The 19,900-nt window shown below is 44.5% G+C and overlaps 1 protein-coding gene and 1 pseudogene across 1 annotated transcript in view; both read right to left on the reverse strand.

Annotated features, from left to right (window-relative positions):
* MSL2 (MSL complex subunit 2) overlaps positions 1 to 10,143 on the reverse strand; it is a 46,947-nt gene extending 36,804 nt beyond the window's left edge. The window contains exon 1 of the mRNA XM_004037699.5: positions 8,777 to 10,143. Within this exon, the coding sequence (XP_004037747.1) occupies positions 8,777 to 8,918 (142 nt within the window). The 5' untranslated portion in view covers positions 8,919 to 10,143. The remainder of the gene's footprint in view (positions 1 to 8,776) is intronic.
* An 8,696-nt stretch (positions 10,144 to 18,839) lies between these two features.
* LOC101136813 (large ribosomal subunit protein eL31-like) lies at positions 18,840 to 19,193 on the reverse strand (annotated as a pseudogene).
* Positions 19,194 to 19,900: the final 707 nt, after the last annotated feature.

A 19,900-nucleotide genomic window follows, 5' to 3' on the forward strand; every position in this document is an offset into this window, starting at 1 on the left:
AACTAAGTGACCTTTTGACTCTTTCAATTTTTCCCATGTGTCTGTGTCAAACTGCCAGGTTTTGTCAGTTCTTCAACACCATTGTATAATTGTCCCTAGATATCCATGGGTGATTGGTTCCAGCATATCGCTTGAATACCAAAATCTGCAGATACTGAAGTCCTTGATATAACATAACATAGTATTTGCACATAACCTAAGCATATCCTCTATTCTTCTAATCAGGGGTCCCTAAGCCTCCGGGTTATGGACAGGCACCAGTCCTTGGCCTGTTAGGAACCAGGCTGCACAGCAGAAGTGAGCAGGAAGTGAACTGGGTCCAGCAAGCAAAGCTTCACAGCCACTCCCCACTGCTCGCATTACCACCTGAGCTCTGCCTGTCAGATCTGCAGTGGCATTAGACTCTCATAGGAGCACAAACACTATTGTGAATTGTGCAAGCAAGGCATCTAGGCTGCACACTCATTAAGAAATAATGCTTGATGATCTGTCACTGTCTCCCATCACCCCCAGATGGGACCCTTGTGGAAAACACGCTCAGGGCTCCCACTAATCCTACATTATAGTGAATTGTATAATTATTTCATTACATATTACAATGTAATAATAATAGAAATAAAGTGCACAATAAATGTAATGTGCTTCAATCATCCTGAAACCATCCCCTGACCCTGTGGAAAAATAGTCTTCCATGAAACCAGTCCCTAGCGCCAAAAAGGTAGGGAACTGCCACTTTAAATCATCTGCAGATTACTTATAACACCTAAACAATATAAATACTATGTAAGTAGTTGTTATACTGTAATGCTTAGAGAATCATGACCAAAAAAAAAACATCCATACATGTTCAGCACAGTCGCAATTTTTTCCCAAATATTTTAGATCCAAGGTTGGCTGAATCCACAAATGCAGAACCCACAGATATGGAGGATTAGCTGTACATTTTATCAAGTACATGTTATGTGAAAGCACTGTGCTAGACATACCAATTTAAGACTAGAAAACATCTCATTTAATCAATTTATAACGAGATAAACCCAACTACGACAAAGATAACACAATACATTTCAAATTAAAATGTTATGATAACCGTAAGAATGATCAAATGTTCCCTTTTCATTTTATGCTGTTCCCTTTCTTTTCACTCCCACCACTCTATTCAAGCCTCATTAAAGAATCCTCTTATTAGAGACTCCAAACAAACCATATTTGGCCAGGCGCAGCGGCTCACGCCTGTAATCCTAGCACTTTGGGAGGTCGAGGTAGGAGGATGACCTGAGGTCAGGAGTTCAAGACCAGCCTGGCCAACATGGTGAAACACTGTCTCTACTAAAAATACAAGAAAAAAAAATTAGCTGGGTGTGGCGGATACCTGTAGAGTCCCAGCTACTCTAGGAGGCTAAGGCAGGAGAATAGCTTGAACCAGGAGATGGACGTTGCAGTGAGCCGAGATCGCACCACTGCACTCCAGCCTGGGTGACAGGGCAAGACTCCGTCTCAAAAAAAAAAAAAAATTTTTTTTGACCCCCAAATTAATATTTTCTAAAACAATTTCAGTTGTATCACTATCCTACTTAAATATTGTTTTTCAAATGCTTATAACACTGATTTGCAAATCCTCTCATCCCAATCAAGATAGGCAGTTAAAATGCAGATTACAAGGGCCTGTCCACAGAGATTCTAATTCAATCAGTCTGGTGTGATGATTAGCAAGCTGGATTTTAATAAGCTTTTAGGTGATTTTGATTCAGGTGGCCTGTAGAACATATTTTAAAAAAAAAAAGAAAGAAAGAAACAGGTCTACAGAGTGAATGTCACATTCCTTAGCCTGGGATCAAAACTCTCCACACAAAAGGCCCCTGAATAACCACTATAAGGCAAGGGCTCTCCTACAAGGGCTCTTCATTCCAGATAAACCCAATTTACTGCTGTTTACACAAGCCAAAGGTTTTCTCCTTCAGGCCTTACTTAAAAATGTCCACTAGGCCAGGCGCGGTGGCTCACACCTGTAATCCCACCACTTTGGGAGGCCAAGCTGGGGGGGTTCACAAGGTACAGAGATCGAGACCATCCTGGCCAACATGGTGAAACTCCGTGTCTACTAAAAATACAGTAATTAGCTAGGCGTGGTGGGGCATGCCTATAGTCCCAGTTACTCAGGAGACTGAGGCAGGAGAATCGCTTGAACCCATGAAGCAGAGGTTGCAGTGAGCCGAGATCGCACCACTGCAGTCCAGCCTGACAACAGAGCAAGACTCCATCTGGAAAAAAAAAAAAAAAAAAAAGTCCACTAACAGGCTGGCTTCCAGTGGCTCATGCCTATAATCCTAGCATTCTGAGAGGCCAAAGTGGAAGGACTGCCTCAGGCCAGGAATTCAAGACCAGCCTGGACAATACAGCAAAACCCCATCTCTACAAAATATTTGAAAATTAGCAGGGCATTGATGGCGTATGCCTGTAGTCTCAGCTACTCAGGACGATGAGGTGGGAGGATTGCTGGAGCCCACATCGAGCCACTGCACTCCAGCCTAGGTAACAGAGCAAGACCCTGTCTCAAAAAAAAAAAAAAAAGTATCCACTACACCATTTCTCTCGGCCCAGCTCAAGCCCCACACCTACCAGATCTTACCAGACTGAAACAATCTCATCTGCCTAATTCTACAGTACCATACTGCCTGCCTTGAACCCACATTTAAACTATTATTACCTTTTCAACTTCTCATAAGATGAAGGGCTGCAAATCAAACCTCTTTTCATCTCAGCACTGGGAACAATGCATTTACGGAGTCCTTTCCCTAAGGCAGTATCATCTTGCATAAACATACCCAAGTAGGAGCAAATATTTTAGAACTTTTATAGATTTTTCTTAGATTTTTCTTAGGAAAAGAGATCATACAAGCCTGGGCAACATGGTGAAACCCTGTCTCTACAAAAAAAAAAAAAAAAAAAAAAACACAAAAATAAGGCGAGCATGGTACCGCAGGCCTACAGTCCCAGCTAATTGAAAGGCTGAGGTGGGAGGACAGCTTAAGCCCAAGAGGTTGAGCTGCACTGAGCCGTGATCATGCCACCACATTCCAGCCTGGGCAACAGAACAAGACCCGGTCTCGAGAAAATTAAAAAAAAAAAAAAAAAAAAAGTTACGAAAATAGATCTGCTATCTATAGCTGAATTGTATCTACCAAGAAAATTACTAACTAAACACAGTTCTTCCTACCTGCATACTAGATAAATGTGCTCTAAAGAATTCTTCCCAGAGGCTGGGCGCGGTGGCTCACACCTGTAATCTCAGCACTTTGGGAGGCGGAGGCGGGCGGATGACGAGGTCAGGAGATCGAGACCATCCTGGCTAACACAGTGAAACCCCGTCTCTACTAAAAATACAAAAAATTAGCCGGGCGAGGTGGCGGGCGCCTGCAGTCCCAGCTACTCGGGAGGCTGAGGCAGGAGAATGGCGTGTACCCGGGAGGTGGAGCTTGCAGTGAGCCAAGATGGCGCCACTGCACTCCAGCCTGGGCGATAGCGAGACGCCGTCTCAAAAAAAAAAAAAAAAAAGAATTCTTCCCAGATTCAGAAAACAGGTAAACTAACAAAAAACTGTTAAAATAGACCCTGTTTTAACACCAATGTTTAACCTCTGACCAAAGAGCTATTCAAAAACAAACTCTACACAAATAAATGCGCTTTCATGGTTAATTTCTGAAACTTTACATGTACAAAATGTTAATTGGTAAGTTTTCTACAAATATTAACCAGGCGCGGGGGTGCACTTTTGTAGTTCCTGCTACTTGGGAGGCTGAGGTGGGAGGATCACCTGGACCCGGGAGACAAAGGTTGCAGTAAGCCGAGATCATGCCACTGCACTCCAGCCTGGGCAACATAGCAAGACCCTGTCTCAAAAATAAAAAATTACTAACTTTTCTATCGTGACACGTTAGGTCTGTTATAGCTTAAGTGCCTCTACTCAGCACTTGGCCAATAATTGTTGGTTTACTTGTCTTCCCCGTAACACTGACCAATATATATGGGCCTGTGCCATGTGTCTTATTCATCTTTCTATCTTAGCATCTAGAACATCACAGGTGACCAATAAAGAAACAGTACAGCTACCGGGGCTCACGCCTGTAATCCTAGCATTTTGGGAGACCCAGGCCAGATGAGTTCAAGACCAATCTAGACAACACAGCAAGGCCACATCTCTACAAAAAAAAATTTTTAAATTAGCCAACCACGTGTGGTAGCGCACACCTGTAGTGTTAGCTACTCTAGAGGCCAATGCCAGAGGACTGGAGTTGGAGGCTGCAGTGAACTATGACTGCACCACTGCACTCCAGCCTGGGTGACAAAACAAGATTGTCTCCAAAAAAAAAAAAAAAAAGGAAAATATTCATGTTCCCGAGTTTGACCATGATACTTTCCAAGTTATCTCCAAGAGTAGTATTTTTCCATTTAACATGACCCTCCAATCCTAACAGGATTTTTGATTGTATACATCAGACTTGTTACATCATTTGAAGAGTTACAAGTTTAATGAAAACATAAAATCCTTAGGCCAAAACTTATCAAGTCTCATGTTATCAAAAGAAAAAAACAATTCTACTTTCTGATAAAGCAAGTCCAACATTTAGAACATGAGCGAGAAATCGACACTTAAAAATAGTACCCATAGTGATTTTTGTCTTGTTCACTTTCTGTGGCCTAGAAAGTACAGTAATTCTCTACAGCAAGGCTATCCCATTCACTAGAAGCTTCAGAAGGTTTAAATATACAAACCAATTGAAAAACAAGCAGTGATAATCAGCTAATTAACATATCAAAGAACAGTAATAACAAAACTGTAACTGCAATGAATAATCTAGGTTTGACAATAATTGACCTGATAGTTTAGTCTCTTCCCTCACCTCCACCCACCATTGTCTACTGTGCAAAGGTAGGATATTAAGTACCTAATACGTGCCAGACACTGAATCTGCAGACTTGTTCTCATGGGTTCAAAAACTTTTTTCAGGCTGAGCACGGTGGCTCACACCTGTAATCCCAGCACTTTGGGAGGCCAAGGCGGGCGGATCACAAGGTGAGGAGTTCAAGACCAGCCTGGCCAACATGGTGAAACCCCGTCTCTACAAAAAATACAAAAATTAGCTGGGCGTGGTGGCGTGAGTCTGTAATCCCAAGCTACTCGGGAAGCTGAGGCAGGAGAATCACTTGAACCCAGGAGATGGAGGTTGCAGTGAGCCGAGATTGCGCCACTGCACTCCAGCCTGGGTGACAGAACAAGAATCCGTCTCAAAAAAAAAAAAAGTCTTTTCAGGCCAGGAGCCACAGTGGCTTACACCTGTAATGCCTGCACTTTGGGAGGCCAAGGCACAAGGATAGTTTGAGCCTAGGAGTTCAAGACCTGCCTGGGCAACACGGCAAGACCCTCTCCCTACAAAAACTTTAGCTGGGCACGACGGTACATGCCTGTAGTTACTAGCTAATTAGGAGGCTGAGGTGGAAGGACTGCATGAATCCAGCAGTTTAAGGCTGCAGTGAGCTAGGATCTCACCACTGCACTCCAACCTGAGCAACGTAGCAAGATCCTGTCTCAATAAAAATTTTTTCAAACCGCTTAAAAATAAGCCCACACATAACACAAATTTAGAGAAACAAACTTGAAGAAGATAAAGGAAATTGGCAAAAAGTTAAAGCAATGTGCCTACACAGTAAGTAAACGCCAAATTTCAACCTAATTGCAAAGTTTGAAGGGCTTTTTCCCTCCCTCACCTCTTCCTCTGAGGCTGTCATAAACACCTACATGTAAGTCACCAGGCAGGAAAGAATGTGAAGCAGAAGAAATACAAAACTGTAAAAGAAAAAACAATGTCTTCCCTAAGAAGTTTATTACATGTATCAAGAAAATCAGACTGATACAAAATCTGCACTCAAAGGAGTTATAAGTACCTTATGACTGGAACAAAGGTTTACAGAAGATTTAGACAACAAAGATAACTTTTTTATTTTTTTGAGCCGGAGTTTCACTCTGTTGCCCAGCCTGGAGTGCAGTGGTGCGATCTCGGCTCACTGCAACCTCTGCCTCCCAGGTTCAAGCAATGTCTGGAGATCGGCCTCAGCCTCCTGAATAACTGGGATTACAGGCACCTGCCACTACACCCAGCTAATTTGTGTATTTTTAGTAGAGATGGGGTTTCACTATGTTGGCCAGGCTGGTCTCCAACTCCTGACCTCAAGCGATCCGCCCACCTTGGCCTCCCAAAGTGCTGGGATTACAGGCACCTGGCCAGAAGTAACTTTTTGCCGCAGTGAGCAAGGAAGACCTCACCAAGGAGGCAGGGAGTTGAGTTAGGCCTTTAGAAAAAAGTAGTGTTTTAGGCAGAAGAAACTTAAGAAAGCAAAGATAAAAAAAAAAAAAGAGTAAGACATAAAAAAGCATGCTTGAAAGGACAAAAATATCAATCCAGTTAAAAGGGAATTATGTAAAACCACAGTTGAATAAAACGATGAAAAGGTAGTACCGGGTCAAATCTACAGGACGTGTTGAAACAAATTCCCTAATTAAGTATTACAACAGAATTAAACTTCATTTTTACAAGTGCATTATCTTCATGAAATAAGACTGCCCATCCGCGCATTAATTTGAATGCACTAATGCTTTTCAGCTAAGGAAAAAAGTCTAGTACATACCTGGTACAAAAATATGTAAATGCTGGGCTGAATTCAAATAACTGATTTTTTTTCTATGTCTTTATAATCATAGACTTACGTCCAAAGAGATGGGAGGAAAAAAACCTGAACCTACATCCCTATTACTGAAACCATGCCAGCTACTCAATCATAAGGGAGAAGGAGAACTCACGATCTTTTCCATAGGATGATGTGAAATAAGAAAGCCCTGTCAGAAAAATTCCCCTTGTGTTGCCAAGACTGACAAAAAATAAAAATAAAAAAGGCTCCAGTTGGACTTTTAAATGTAGGGTTTTTTTTTATCTTTAATGCCATTATTTAAAGTCCAGGTTAGAACTTGGGAAAATGTTCAATTAGACCACCACTACCATCCGAAAGCTATTAATAGGAACTTAAAACCTCTGAGGTTCTTAACAGTTTTAGGATAGTGGTGGTCTGCACAACTCAAAACTACCATTTCCCACTTAAATTAGAGAGCTAAGTTTCACCCATCTAGTAAACAGGGAACCTACCAGATTCTACAAATGTTAACTGATAATGACATCACTCTCAAATGCTGTTTCAGCAGGACAGAGTGGGCCCTTCCTCTTCCCCCTACCTCACCATAGTAGCACCCTACGGCCGGCACCAAAGGAAAAGAAAAAAAAAGTATATGGAGAAGGAAGTTATGGCAGCTCCATTTCCTCAGTCCTAAAACCATCAAAATATGTGAGGACATTAACAAAAAAAAAAAAGCACTCCATAAAAGTGGGAGTAGAGTGAGAGGTCACCATGAAACCAGGCAAACTCTTGATACACTTACATTTGTAAAACTTAAGCTGAAAGGAAACTGAATCTAGCCGAAAATTACCATTTTACACAAGAAACTGAGGCCCAGGGCAGTTAGGTGATTTGCCCTGGGCGACTATTCCTCTAAGGTGTTAAGTGTCTGTCACCAGTCAGAGTAGCACTTAATGACTTACTCAGTTACTTAAATGTTTATGACCTTAAGTACCTGTCTTGCAAAAAACACCACCGCCACCTCTTCTGCACCCATTCAGTGTCTTGTTTCAGGATCTAGATAGAGAATGCTGGATAAACCTCAAATGAATATTATTTCTCCCTTCAGCCACAACTGTCCCAAATTACTCTTCTTCCTTTATCTAATTTTAAATAAAGTGGAAACCTTAACGTGCCTGAATTTCCCAGGTTCTGACTAAACAAGTGGATCATCAAAACTTCAAAACTTAGGGTAGAACATTAAGCGGAGCATGCATATTACTGCTTTGGCAGTTGCCCTTTCTTTTGTATTAACGTTTCACTCCAGGTTTTTCGAAAAGCAAGTAATTATTACACACGCACAGTTAACATTCAAATTATCACTTTTGAGACATTTTCCTTAGACAATTTAGCATATCTCTTCTATCTTAAAAATAAAAGTATCCTACCCACGAGTTAATTTTTTTTAACAGAAACATCTAAAATAACCCTCGATAAAGCCAAAGTATATTAAACCACAAAATGAAAAAGTGGTAAGCAAAAATCTCACCAGCTAAAAAGCACTTCGAGTACCAACAGCCTTCCCCGGCTCGCTGTTAACCGTCAAACCGTCAAAGCATTTGTGGAGGAACCTGGGGCAAAGTTCCGCGCCGGGTTCTCCAGCTGTGGGTTCATCAGCTTAGCCCACCACTCCCACGTAACACCAGTTTGGGGAAATGCAAACACGCCACATGTGCATGTTTTGATCATGTTTAACCACTTTTAACCGCCGTAGGTACGAAATCAGCTCCCACGGCAAAGGTTTAAGAAAAAAAAAAAAGGATTGTGCATGCATCTTACCCCCACTTAAACCACCACCACCAGATGAACCGAGGCGAATTAAACCATTTTGAACGTTAATGCCGCTGCACAAAGCGGTCTGAAAGGGTTCTCTGCCTTTCTGAAACGCCGGGCAAAAGTCCCTCGGCAAGTTTCAAAACTAATGACCATACAGCGCTGCACAAATAACAAAAGCTTAATACCAACCACCAGGCCGTCAACCCGCTCACGTTACCACTGCCCAGAAGGCTTTTAAAAACAAGCATTGAAAAGGGAACAATAAAAAGCGTCTCACCGCAAACACAGCACGAAAGAGACTGTCGGAAGTAAGGCAAGAGCCTGTTAATCTCAGTAAATGCCTTGGGGTCTCCGGGGTCGTAGTTGAGCACTAGGCGGCTCGCGGAAATGTAGAGAGCAGTAGCATTCACGGGGTTCATTGCAGACACTTCGACACCAATGGCTCCCGGTTGAAAAGAAATTCCGGATCCAACTTTGTAAGCAGCCAGGGAACGATGGCGAATTTGCAGCAATTCGGAAGAAATCAGAGCCGAACCATTGGCCAAACAAGTAACCAAAATCCGTGCAAGTTTGTGGAGCTGAAACAATCCTCCCACACATGGGGCCTTGGCGCCCCTCCGTCCCTGAGACTTCCAGACCAAAAATATGAGAGAGAGAAACCAGCGTTCGAGTTCGTCCGGAGCGACCACAGAGCGCAGAACGCGGCGGCTTGGGCGCTCGGGGCGGGACTCGGCGCTCAGTCTAGCCCCGCGGCTCGGCAGGCGGCCTGCACTCGAGCTCCATCTCCGGACACGGAGGCGCCTCCTCAGGTCGAGCTGGCAGGCGCGGGAGCAGGCCCCGGCCCCGTCTGAGGCGCGGCACGCTTCTCCCGGGCTGCAGGGCCTCTTACTCCATCCCAGTACAGGGCGCGGAGGCGGCGGCGACGGCAAGGACGACGGTCGGGCGGCGGCTTCCCGGATCTAGTGCAAGACGCCGCGGCGGCGACGAAGGTTGCTGTTGCGGCTGGTGGACGCTGCCGCCGCGCTCTCCATATCGGACGCGGGGTCCAGACTGCGCCCTGGCTCTCCGCCCCGTGGGTTGCAGCCCGCAGTTCCCCGAGGTGGCGAGGCGGGCGAGAGTCCTCAACCCGGAGGGGAGGGCCGGGGAGGAAGTGCGCGGGCCGCCGCCGGCGGGCGGGAGGGGGCGGGGGGCAAGCCCGGCCGGGCCGCGGCGGCGCCCCTCGCTCCTCAGTCGCACACTCCGGGGTCACCAGACTCAAGCGCCGCCCCCTCACTGCCCGGCCATTTTTTCGGCGCCGCACACACAGACGACTCCTCCGCCAAGCACGACGGCCGCCACCGCCCTCAGCACTCCCCGGCCGCGGAAGGCAAGCGCTCACACCGCCAGGCCCCGCCGCCGCCCAGCGCACACAGCAAGGCCCCGCCGCAGGCCCCTCCCCCGTGCCTCGCCGCCCTCACCCCGACTCCACGCGCCACTCCAGCTCGGTAGGGCCCGGGCTGCTGCGGCCTTAATGGATCCCGCGGGCTGTGTGGCGACTCAGGGCTCTGCTGGCGGCGACGACGACCGTTACCCCAACGGGCAAAGCCACTGTCATCCCCGAGACTCCCCCGCCGCCGTCGTCGCTAGCGCTGGCACGCATGCGCAGAGCACACTCTCACCCCTCCCCCCTTTCCTCTCCCTTCGCTTCCCTTTTCCCTTGCTTCTCCTCTAACAACCCCCTCCACAGCCTCCCAGAGCTACCGGCTCACTCCACGCATGCGCAAGCTGCTACCTAGCTCCGCCGCCTTTCGCCCTTCCGCGTGCGCTTTGACCGCCCACCCAGAAAACCGGATAAACACATCAGCCCGCTCGCGCCAGTCCCTCACCGCTGCCAACCCACCCTGGGCTCACTGCGCATGCCTGGCTCTCCACTTCGGCTCTCAGAATGGAGCATGCTCTCTGCGAGCCGACAGCGCTCGCCGCCCCTCCCCCACGTGCTCTCAAATTCCCTCTCCCAGGCATGTGGGCTGTGGTGAAACATTCGTTAGCTGGCACATCCTTCCCCAGTGTGGGCTGCAGGCTTCCCGCATTACACTGTTTCTGTGCCCGCCAACGCCGGGGCCCGACTTGGTAGCGCCATGTGGCGCTCTGCACTGGCCTGAACGCGGCCTCTCGTCCTGACTGACCGCGGTGTGAGGAAATAGCCGCGCCAGGCCCCAAGCCCCGCCCTCGCGGCCTTTCTCCTGGAACCGCTCATCCCGACCGCGGAAAGGGCGCAGCCTCGGCTGGCTGGCAGGCTCTCGCCGAGCCGGGAAGGCTGCAGTAGTCAACGTGGCTGCGCGCCCAGCAGGCGTGCGGACGGCTTTTGCCGGGTCGCAGCCGCGTCCCGCACCTCTCTGCGGTGGTTCGCAGTCAGAGGTCTCTAAGGCCCTGGCAGGCTGTGTGTAAGCGTGGAGGCTCGAACCCACCGCCCCCTCCTACCCGTCGGACCCGCGCTGTTCCCACGGCCTCTGGCCCTTGGACTCGAGCGGCCTCACCTTCATGGGCGCCGATCAGGACTTCACCGAGCTCTCACCGGAACAGAGTCCTGTTTTAAAAACAAAACGAACTCCTTTTTTTTTTTTTTTGAAAGACCTAGCTTTTTTAAAAGACCTAGCTCTTCTGTGTGTACAGATGTCTTGAAGAATGCATGATCTTGCTCTAGAACAAACCCAAATCCTTGCAAATGTTTTGTTTTTTAAAACAAGCTTTTGCCTTTTGTTTTTGCAGGAGATCAAGGGCACTGGGATATAAATAAACAAAAGCCTGACTTAGTAGATGACTTCCCTCCCATCTCAAAGTACAAAACCTTTTTTTGAGTAGCACAAATAGTAACAGGCCATAAGAAGCATTTCTTATCTCTGTACACACCAAAGCTCCTCAGCATAATTTTTCATGCACAGTAGGTACTCTATACGTTTGCAAAGTGAAAATTATGATGCGTGTAAATCTATTGTGGCACATGTTACATATGTACACAGGCACGTATATGGCACATGTAAATGTGGTACGTGTTAGTTACAAGCTGCCACTTGAGGTGAGTAGAAATAGTTAAGATATCAAGGGAACCCATACAATCTCGATTTATAATTTCTATTACGATTTGAAGACAGGTTTTTTTTTACAAGACCTACCATATTATCAACACTTAAATATTAAGCAGTAAGAATCTAACTTCCTAATTTTTATTAGCTGTGCAAACTGTATTTGGTTGTCTTATACGTGGAAAATGACAAATATTCTAAAAGCCACTCTCATCTTTAAAAGCTCTTTTTTTTTTTTTTTTTTGCATAAGAGATCTTTTCTAAGCTCTCCTTCAAATAAAATTGTTACACGGTTCTATTTTTACTCCAGACTCTAAGGTCTTCTCCCACAACACAGAAGTTGTTCTCCCCAAAAGGAGCAACACAGAGAGTAAAATAATCAGCACTGTTTTCCGTTAAGACAATAAATTAGCAGTCACCCTAAGCAAGTGATTACTTGCAGGGCATTAACCTTGCTAATTTTCTCATAACTGGATTTTTACAAATGTCTTCAGATGTGTACACCCCAAATTAAGATTAATTCTGTTGATCATTCGTGTGCATGGACGTGAGTGAGAGAGAAAACGTGTGTTAAGCCAGTTCTTTTTTAGCTTCTGAAATTGGTTGCAACTGGTAATAAGAGTATTGTACTTAGAGGCAAAGAATCTTGAGGTATATTCTCTTCTAATATTTATTGGCTTGCTTGAGCCTTGCCTAAAAGGGAAACAAATGAATTGTTTATAGAAAATGAAGTGCTTCAGCAAAGAAACTATCAACAAGGTAAACAGACAACCTACAGAATAGGAGAAAATGTCTGCAAATTATGCATCCAACAAAGGTCCAACATTCAGAATCTATAAGGAACTTAAAAAAGTCAACAAGCAAAAAACAACCCCATTAAAAAATGGGCAATGGACATGAACAGACACTTCTCAAAAGAAGACATAGGCCAGGTGCGGTGGCTTATGCCTGTAATCCCAACACTTTGGGAGGCCTAGGCGGGCAGATCACCTGAGGTCAAGAGGGCGAGACCAACCTGATCAACATGGTGAAACCACATGTCTACTAAAAATACAAAAAAATTAGCCGTAAGTGGTGGCAGGTGCCTGTAATCCCAGCTACTCCAGAGGCTGAGGCAAGAGAATTGCTTGAACCTGGGAGGCAAAGGTTGCAGCGAGCGGAGATCGAGCCACTGCACTCTAGCATGGGCGACAGAGCAAGTGCCAAAAAAAAAGAGAGAGACATACAAGCAGCCAATGAATGTATGAAAAAAATGCTCCGCCGGGCATGATGGCTCATGCCTGTAATCCCATCACTTTGGGAGGCTGAGGCGGGCAGATCACAAGGTCAGGAGATCCAGACCATCCTGGCTAACAAGGTGAAACCCTTTCTCTACTAAAAAATACAAAAAAAAAAAAAAAAATAGCCAGGCGTGGTAGCACATGCCTACAGCTACTAGGGAGGCTGAAGCAGGAGAATCGCTTGAACCCCAGAGGTGGAGGTTTCAGTGAGCCGAGATCGCACCACTGCACTCCAGCCCGGTGACAGAGCAAGAATCCATTTCAAAAAAAAAAAGAAAGAAAGAAAAGAAAAAAGAAAAAAATGCTCAACATCACTAATCATCAGAGAAATCCAAATCCAAACCACAGCGATATACCATCTCACCACACAGTCAGAATGGCAATTATTAAGTCAAAAAATAACAGATGTTGGGGATGTTCCAGAGACAAGGGAATGTTTATACACTGCCGGTAGGACTGTAAATTAGTTCAGCCACTGTGGAAAGCAGTTTGGAGAATTCTCAAAGAACTTAGAACTACCATTTGACCCAGCAATCTCACTACTGGGTATATACCCAAAGGAATATAAATCATTCTACCAAAAAGACATGCACTCATCTGCTCATTGCAGCACTATTTACATAGCAAAGAAATGGAATCAAACTAAATACCCACTGACAATGGGCTGAATAAAGAAAATGTGGTACATATACACCATGGAATACTATACAGCCATAAAAAAATTATGTCCTGGCCGGGCACTGTGGCTCACACCTGTAATCCCAGCACTTTGGGAGGCTGAGGTGGGCGGATCACCTGAGGTTGGGAGTTCAAGACCAGCCTGACCAACATGGAGAAACCCCGTCACTACTAAAAATACAAAATTGGCCGGGCGCCGTGTCTCACACTTATAATCCCAGCACTTTGGGAGGCCGAGGTGGGCGGATTACCTGAGATCGGGAGTTTGACCAGCCTGACCAACATGGAGAAACCCCGTCTCTACTAAAAATACAAAATTAGGCGGGCATGGTGGTGCATGCCTGTAATCCCAGCTACTCGGGAGGCTGAGGCAGGAGAATCGCTTGAACTTGGGTGGCAGAGGTTGCGGTGAGCCGAGATCATGCCATTGCACTCCAGCCTGGGCAACAAGAGCTAAACTCCATCTCAAAAATAATAATAATAATAAATAAATAATAAAAATAAATAAAAATACGAAATTAGCTGGATGCAGTGGTGCATGCCTGTAATCCCAGCTACTGGGGAGGCTGAGGGAGGAGAATTGCTTGAACCCAGGAGGCAGAGGTTGCAGTGAGCCGAGATTGCAGCACTGCACTCCAACCTGGCCAACATAGTGAAACTCCATCTCTACTAAAAATACAAAAATTAGCCAGGTGTGGCCGGGCGCAGTGGCTCACGCCTGTAATCCCAGCACTTTGGGGGGCCGAGGCAGGTGGATCACAAGGTCAGGAGATCAAGACCACGGTGAAACCCCATCTGTACTAAAAATACAAAAAATTAGCCCAGCACAGTGGCGGGTGCCTGTAGTCCCAGCTACTCGGGAGACTGAGGCAGGAGAATGGCGTGAACCCGGGAGGCAGAGCTTGCAGTGAGCAGAGATTGCCCCACTGCACTCCAGCCTGGGCGACAGAGTGAGACTCCGTCTCAAAAAAAAGAAAAAAAAATTAGCCAGGTGTGATGACACATTCCTGTGATCCCAGCTACTCCAGCCTAGGCTACACAGCCAGACTCCCTCTCAAAAAATAAATAAATAAATAAATAAAAAGTTGAAAACAATGGTAAAGGTGGTAAATTATATATGTATATTTTTCCTAAATAAAAAACCTCTGAAATAAATGCAGGTTGATTCTTTTAAAAAAATACATTAAAAGTGCTTTAATTATTTAGGAAAAATCATATATAACTCAAATTCCTTTTTTTTTTTTTTTTTTTTGAGATAGTCTCACCTAGGCTGGAGTGCAGTGCTTACTGTGTCCTCAGCCTCCTGGGCTCAAGCAATCCTCCCTCTTCAGCCTCCTGAGTAGCCGGAACTACAGGCACACACCACCATGCCCGGCTGATTTTTTTTTTTTTTTGTATTTTTTGTAGAGACGGGAGTCTAACCATGTGGCCTAAGCTAAAGGGATCTGACTCCAGCCTCAGCCCCCCAAAGTGCTGGGATTACAGGCATGAACCACAGTGCCTGGCCTATAACTCAAATTTCTTTTTATTTTTATTCTTTTATGTTTAGTTCTGGGGTACGTGTGAAGGATCTGCAGGTTTGTTACGTAGGTAAACATGTGCCATGGTGGTTTGCTGCACCTATCAACCCATCACCTAGGTCTTAAGCCCAGCATACATTAGCTATTTTTTCCTAATACTCTCCCTTTCCCCACCCCCCCATCCCCGACAGACTCCATCCAGTGTGTGTTGTTCCCCTCCCTGTGTCCATGTGTTCTCATTGTTCAGCTCCCACTTATAAGTGAGAACATGCAGTGTTTGGTTTTCTGTACCTGCGTTAGTTTGCTGAGGATAATGGCTTCCAGCTTCATCCATGTCCCTGCAAAGGACATGACCTCATTCCTTTTTATGGCTGCCTAGTATTTCATGGTGTATATGTACCACATTTTCTTTGTCCAGTCTGTGGGCATTTGATGGGCATTTGGGTTGATTCCATGTCCTTGCTATTGTGAATAGAGCTGCAATGAACATACAGATGCATATATCTTTGTAATAGAATGATTTATATTCCTATGGGTATATACCCAGTAATGAGATTGCTGGGTCAAATGGTATTTCTGGTTCTAGATCTTTGAGGAATCGCCACGCTGTCTTCCAGTTGGTTTAACTAATTTACATTCCCACCAACAGTGTAAAAGCACTCCTATTTCTCCGCAACCTCGCCAGCATCTATTGTTTCTTTACTTTTTAATAATGGTGTTCTGACTGGTGTGAGATAGTATCTCATTATGGTTTTGATTTGCATTTCTCTAATCAGTGATGTTGAGCTTTTCTTCATATGCTTGTTGGCTGCATGAATGTCTTCTTTTGAGAAGTGTCTGTTCATATCCTTTGACCACTTTTTAATGGGGTTGTTTTTTTTCGTAGATTTGTTTGAGTTCCTTGTAGACTCTGGATATTAGAGCTTTGTCGGATGGAAAGATTGTAAAAATATTCTCTCACTCTGTAGGTTGCCTGTAATTTTTTTTTTTTTTTTTTTTTTTTTTGTAGAGATGGGAGTCTAGCCATGTTGTCTAAGCTAAAGCTATCCGCCCCCAGCCTCAGCCTCCCAAAGTGCTGCTGGGATGACAGGCATGAGCCACATATTTCTTAAACTATCAATTTAAGATAATGTCTTCCTTTTTTTTTTTTTTTGGAGACAGGGTCTTGCTCTGTCACCCAAGCGGGAGTGTAGTGGCAAGATCTGGGCTCACTGCAGCCTCTGCCTCCTGGGCTCAGGTAGCTCATCCTCCCAAGTAGCTGGCACTACAGGCACACACCACCACGAATTTTTAGTAGAGACAGGGTTTTGTTATGTTGCCCAGGCTGGTCTGAACTCCTGGTCTCAAGCTGTCTGCCTGCCTCAGCCTCCCAGAGTTCTGGGATTACAGGCGTGAACCACCACACCCAGCCTGAAATTTAAATTTAACAGCATTCTTATTTTATCTGGTAACCTAAAGTGTGTATGCTTTCACTATAACCTTATGTTGTTTTCAATCTTTCCTTGGAAACTCTTGTGAATGGATTTCTTTTCATTTCATCAACATGTGTTTACTAAGCCTCTGCTCTAGCAAAGCCCTGTACCAGAGTCTGGGAAGGTAAGACAGGCTCTGCCTTTAAGGTTAGAAGTCCTTTCTTACTCCTTTTTGTATTAACTAGAGAACTCAGCAAAATTTTTCAGTCATGGTTTCTCATTCAAGTCAACCCTTCTGGACTCATTTAGTTCAAGGGTCACCATATGAAGTAAGAGAAAATTAACCTGCTACTGGGTGTATAAATTGATAGAATATTTCTGAAGGACAACAGGCAATATTAAAAGCTTGTGAAGTTTACAGAGCCTCAAAACTAGCAGTTCCACATAAGTCTCTAATTGATCCTAAGTTAGAGATTCCCAAACTTTCTTGGTTCATGGTGCCTTTAGCATCTCAGTAATTTTTCACCACACTCTTAGGCCAAAAGAAATATGAAATAGTTTGTGTTTTGTTTTGTTTTCTTTTTGGGTTTTTTGTTTGTTTGTTTTTGAGATGGAGGCTAGTTCTGTCACCCAGGCTGGAGTGCAATGGTGCGATGTTGGCTCACTGCAACCTCCACCTCTCGGGTTCAAGTGATTCTCCTGCCTCAGCCTCCCGATAGCTGGGATTACAGGCACCCGCCACCTCGCCCAGCTAATTTTTGTATTTTTAGTGAAGGCGGGGTTTCTAGTAGAGATTGTGTTGGCCAGGCTGGTCTCAAACTCCTGACCTCATGTGATCTGCCCGCCTTGGCCTCCGAAAATGCTGGGATTACAACCGTGAGCTACCATACCCGGCCTGAAAGAGTTTTTTAAGTAGTTAGGTCCAAACAACTTAATGAGTATTTATGCCCTAACATGGTAGCTATTTGAAAAAGTAGGCCAGGCACGGTGGCTCAAACCTGTAATTCCAGCACTTTGGGAGGCCGAGGTGGGAGGATTTCTTGAGGTCAGGAGTTCGAGATGAGCCTGGCCAACATGGTGAAACCCCGTCTCTACTAAAAACACAAAAATTAGCTGGGCGTGGTGGCACGCATCTGTAGTCCCAGCTACCTGGGAGGCTGAGACAGGAGAATCGCTTGAACCCAGGAGGCAAAGGTTCCAGAGAGCCGAGATCGTGCCACTGCACTCCAGCCTGGTGACAGAGCAAGACTCTGTCTCAAAAAAAAAAAAAAATCAGATTGGACATCACCCTCATTTCCCAGATCACATGGATTTTTGTGCAATGCTTTATTTTTGTCACAGCACCAGCAAAAACCCAGCTTTGCAAAGATATAACCTCATTGAAAGGAATGTAAGGTGATCTAATGTTGAAACTGTAATTTTTACAGTAACCAACAAATGTCAAATATTTTCCTCACAAGGTTGAAATATCCTGCGGCTTCTCTATGAGTTCTCTGTGGCACCTGGGGGTACGTTAGTGCACTCTTTGGGAACCAGAGATCTAAGACAATAGGATAATCTAGGATTATGAAGAGATTTTTACGGTTTTTTTTGTTTGTTTTTTGTTTTTTGTTTTTTCTGAGACGGAGTCTCGCTCTGTTGCCCAGGCTGGAGTGCAGTGGCCCAATCTCGGCTCGCTGCAACCTCTGCCTCCCGGGTTCATGCCATTCTCCTACCTCAGCCTCTCAAGTAGCTGGGACTACAGGCGCCTGCCACCACACCCGTCTAATTTTTTGTATTTTTAGTAGAGACGGGGTTTCACCGTGTTAGCCAGGATAGTCTCAATCTCCTGACCTCGTCATCTGCCCGCCTCAGCCTCCCAAAGTGCTGGGATTACAGGCGTGAGCACAGCACCTGGCCAGAGATTTTTATATAATAATCATTGCAGTTGTTTATACTATTTTAAAAAGAACCAATCCAAATTTCCAGATTGAAAACAACCCATATTATGGATATATCTACATAGTAGAATATTATATAGTTATTAGGAATGATGTAAAAAATTAAAATGATATAAAAATGTATTTATTGACCGGGGAAGATATTCATAATATATTAATTTTTTTAAACCCTGATTAACAGAACAATTTTGGAAAAACTAAATATCCATGCATGGTAAAAAGATGACTATAAAGACATACACCAAAATATTATTTTTTTCTGGATAGTGGGATTGTGGAAAATACTTGTTTTTCTTATTGTCTGTATACCCATTTTGAATTAAAGCTTCCCTCTTCTGTTCTCCAATATTGCCAAGTGCTTACCTCTTTCTTTTCTTTTTTGAAGGCAGTTTTATAATTTTATTTGATGTATTTGACAATCAGCGATTAGTTCTCATCCACGTTGAGTCTACAGATTTTTGAAGTTGGTAACAGGTATATAGGTAACCAAAGTATAGAAATTATTTGGTGAATCTTCATCCTCATTACGTTTTCTGGACAACAGCACACAGATTCAGTATGGAACATTCCTTGTTCCTTTGGCCCAGACAGCTTTGTTGAGCCTGGTATCAATGTGCACATCTGGAGTTCCCATCTCCTTCATGGCACATTTCCGAATCTCTTTGAGTGCCCTAGGGGCACACTTCTGGAAGCCCACTCCATAGATGTGGTTGTGAATGTTGATGGTGTATGCTCGGGTCACTACCTCGTTGATGGCAGAACGGCCTTTTTTCTTCTCGCCACCCTTCTTTGCGGAAGCCATTCTGCCAGGTCCAAGTTGATAAAAAGCGTGTTTACCTCTTTTGTTGCACTACCACACTATGCTGCAGTTGTTGGTTTAGCCCTGTTTCCTCCCCATTATATTTCTATAACTCTTAGAAGGTCAGAGTTTTCTCCCTCTTTGCCTCTTATCCTCATTGCTTAGCATAAGGTCTGACATATAATAGGAATTCAATAATTGTTAAAATAATGATTAATGTGACAATATAAGTAAAGTCACTAGTATAGTGTGTAGTACCTAATAGGCATGGAAAATTGTTTGCTTTTTCCTTGGGGAGAGATATAAAATGCCTTACAAATTTGAAGCCAGTTCTTGTTTCAGCTTGATCAAATCAATGTTAATTATAAGGTCCTTAATAAAACCAAAAGTGTGAATTGATTTGAAACACTCAGAATATCAATCATCAAGTATTTATTGAATGCACTCTAGCACTTTGGAGACAATGAAGTAAATACAGAAATGGTTGTAGTTATGTTTTCAAAGAACAAAGATCAGGCAAGCAGTCAGAGAGACTTTCTGATGGGTTAGATTGTTTACAAAATAGCTAATTTTTGTCTTCCTTTCCCTTCCTCTTTCACCCTCCTTCCTCTGTCCCCTCCTTTTTCTTCCTCCACCAAAAACTCTCTGTAGAGATGATGTTCCGTCTCCCACTTTCTCAAGTTGCATTCTCCCTCATTGCTTATTATTTC

The sequence above is a fragment of the Gorilla gorilla genome, chromosome 2 (assembly GCF_029281585.2).
Source record: "Gorilla gorilla gorilla isolate KB3781 chromosome 2, NHGRI_mGorGor1-v2.1_pri, whole genome shotgun sequence".
NCBI lineage: Eukaryota > Metazoa > Chordata > Mammalia > Primates > Hominidae > Gorilla > Gorilla gorilla.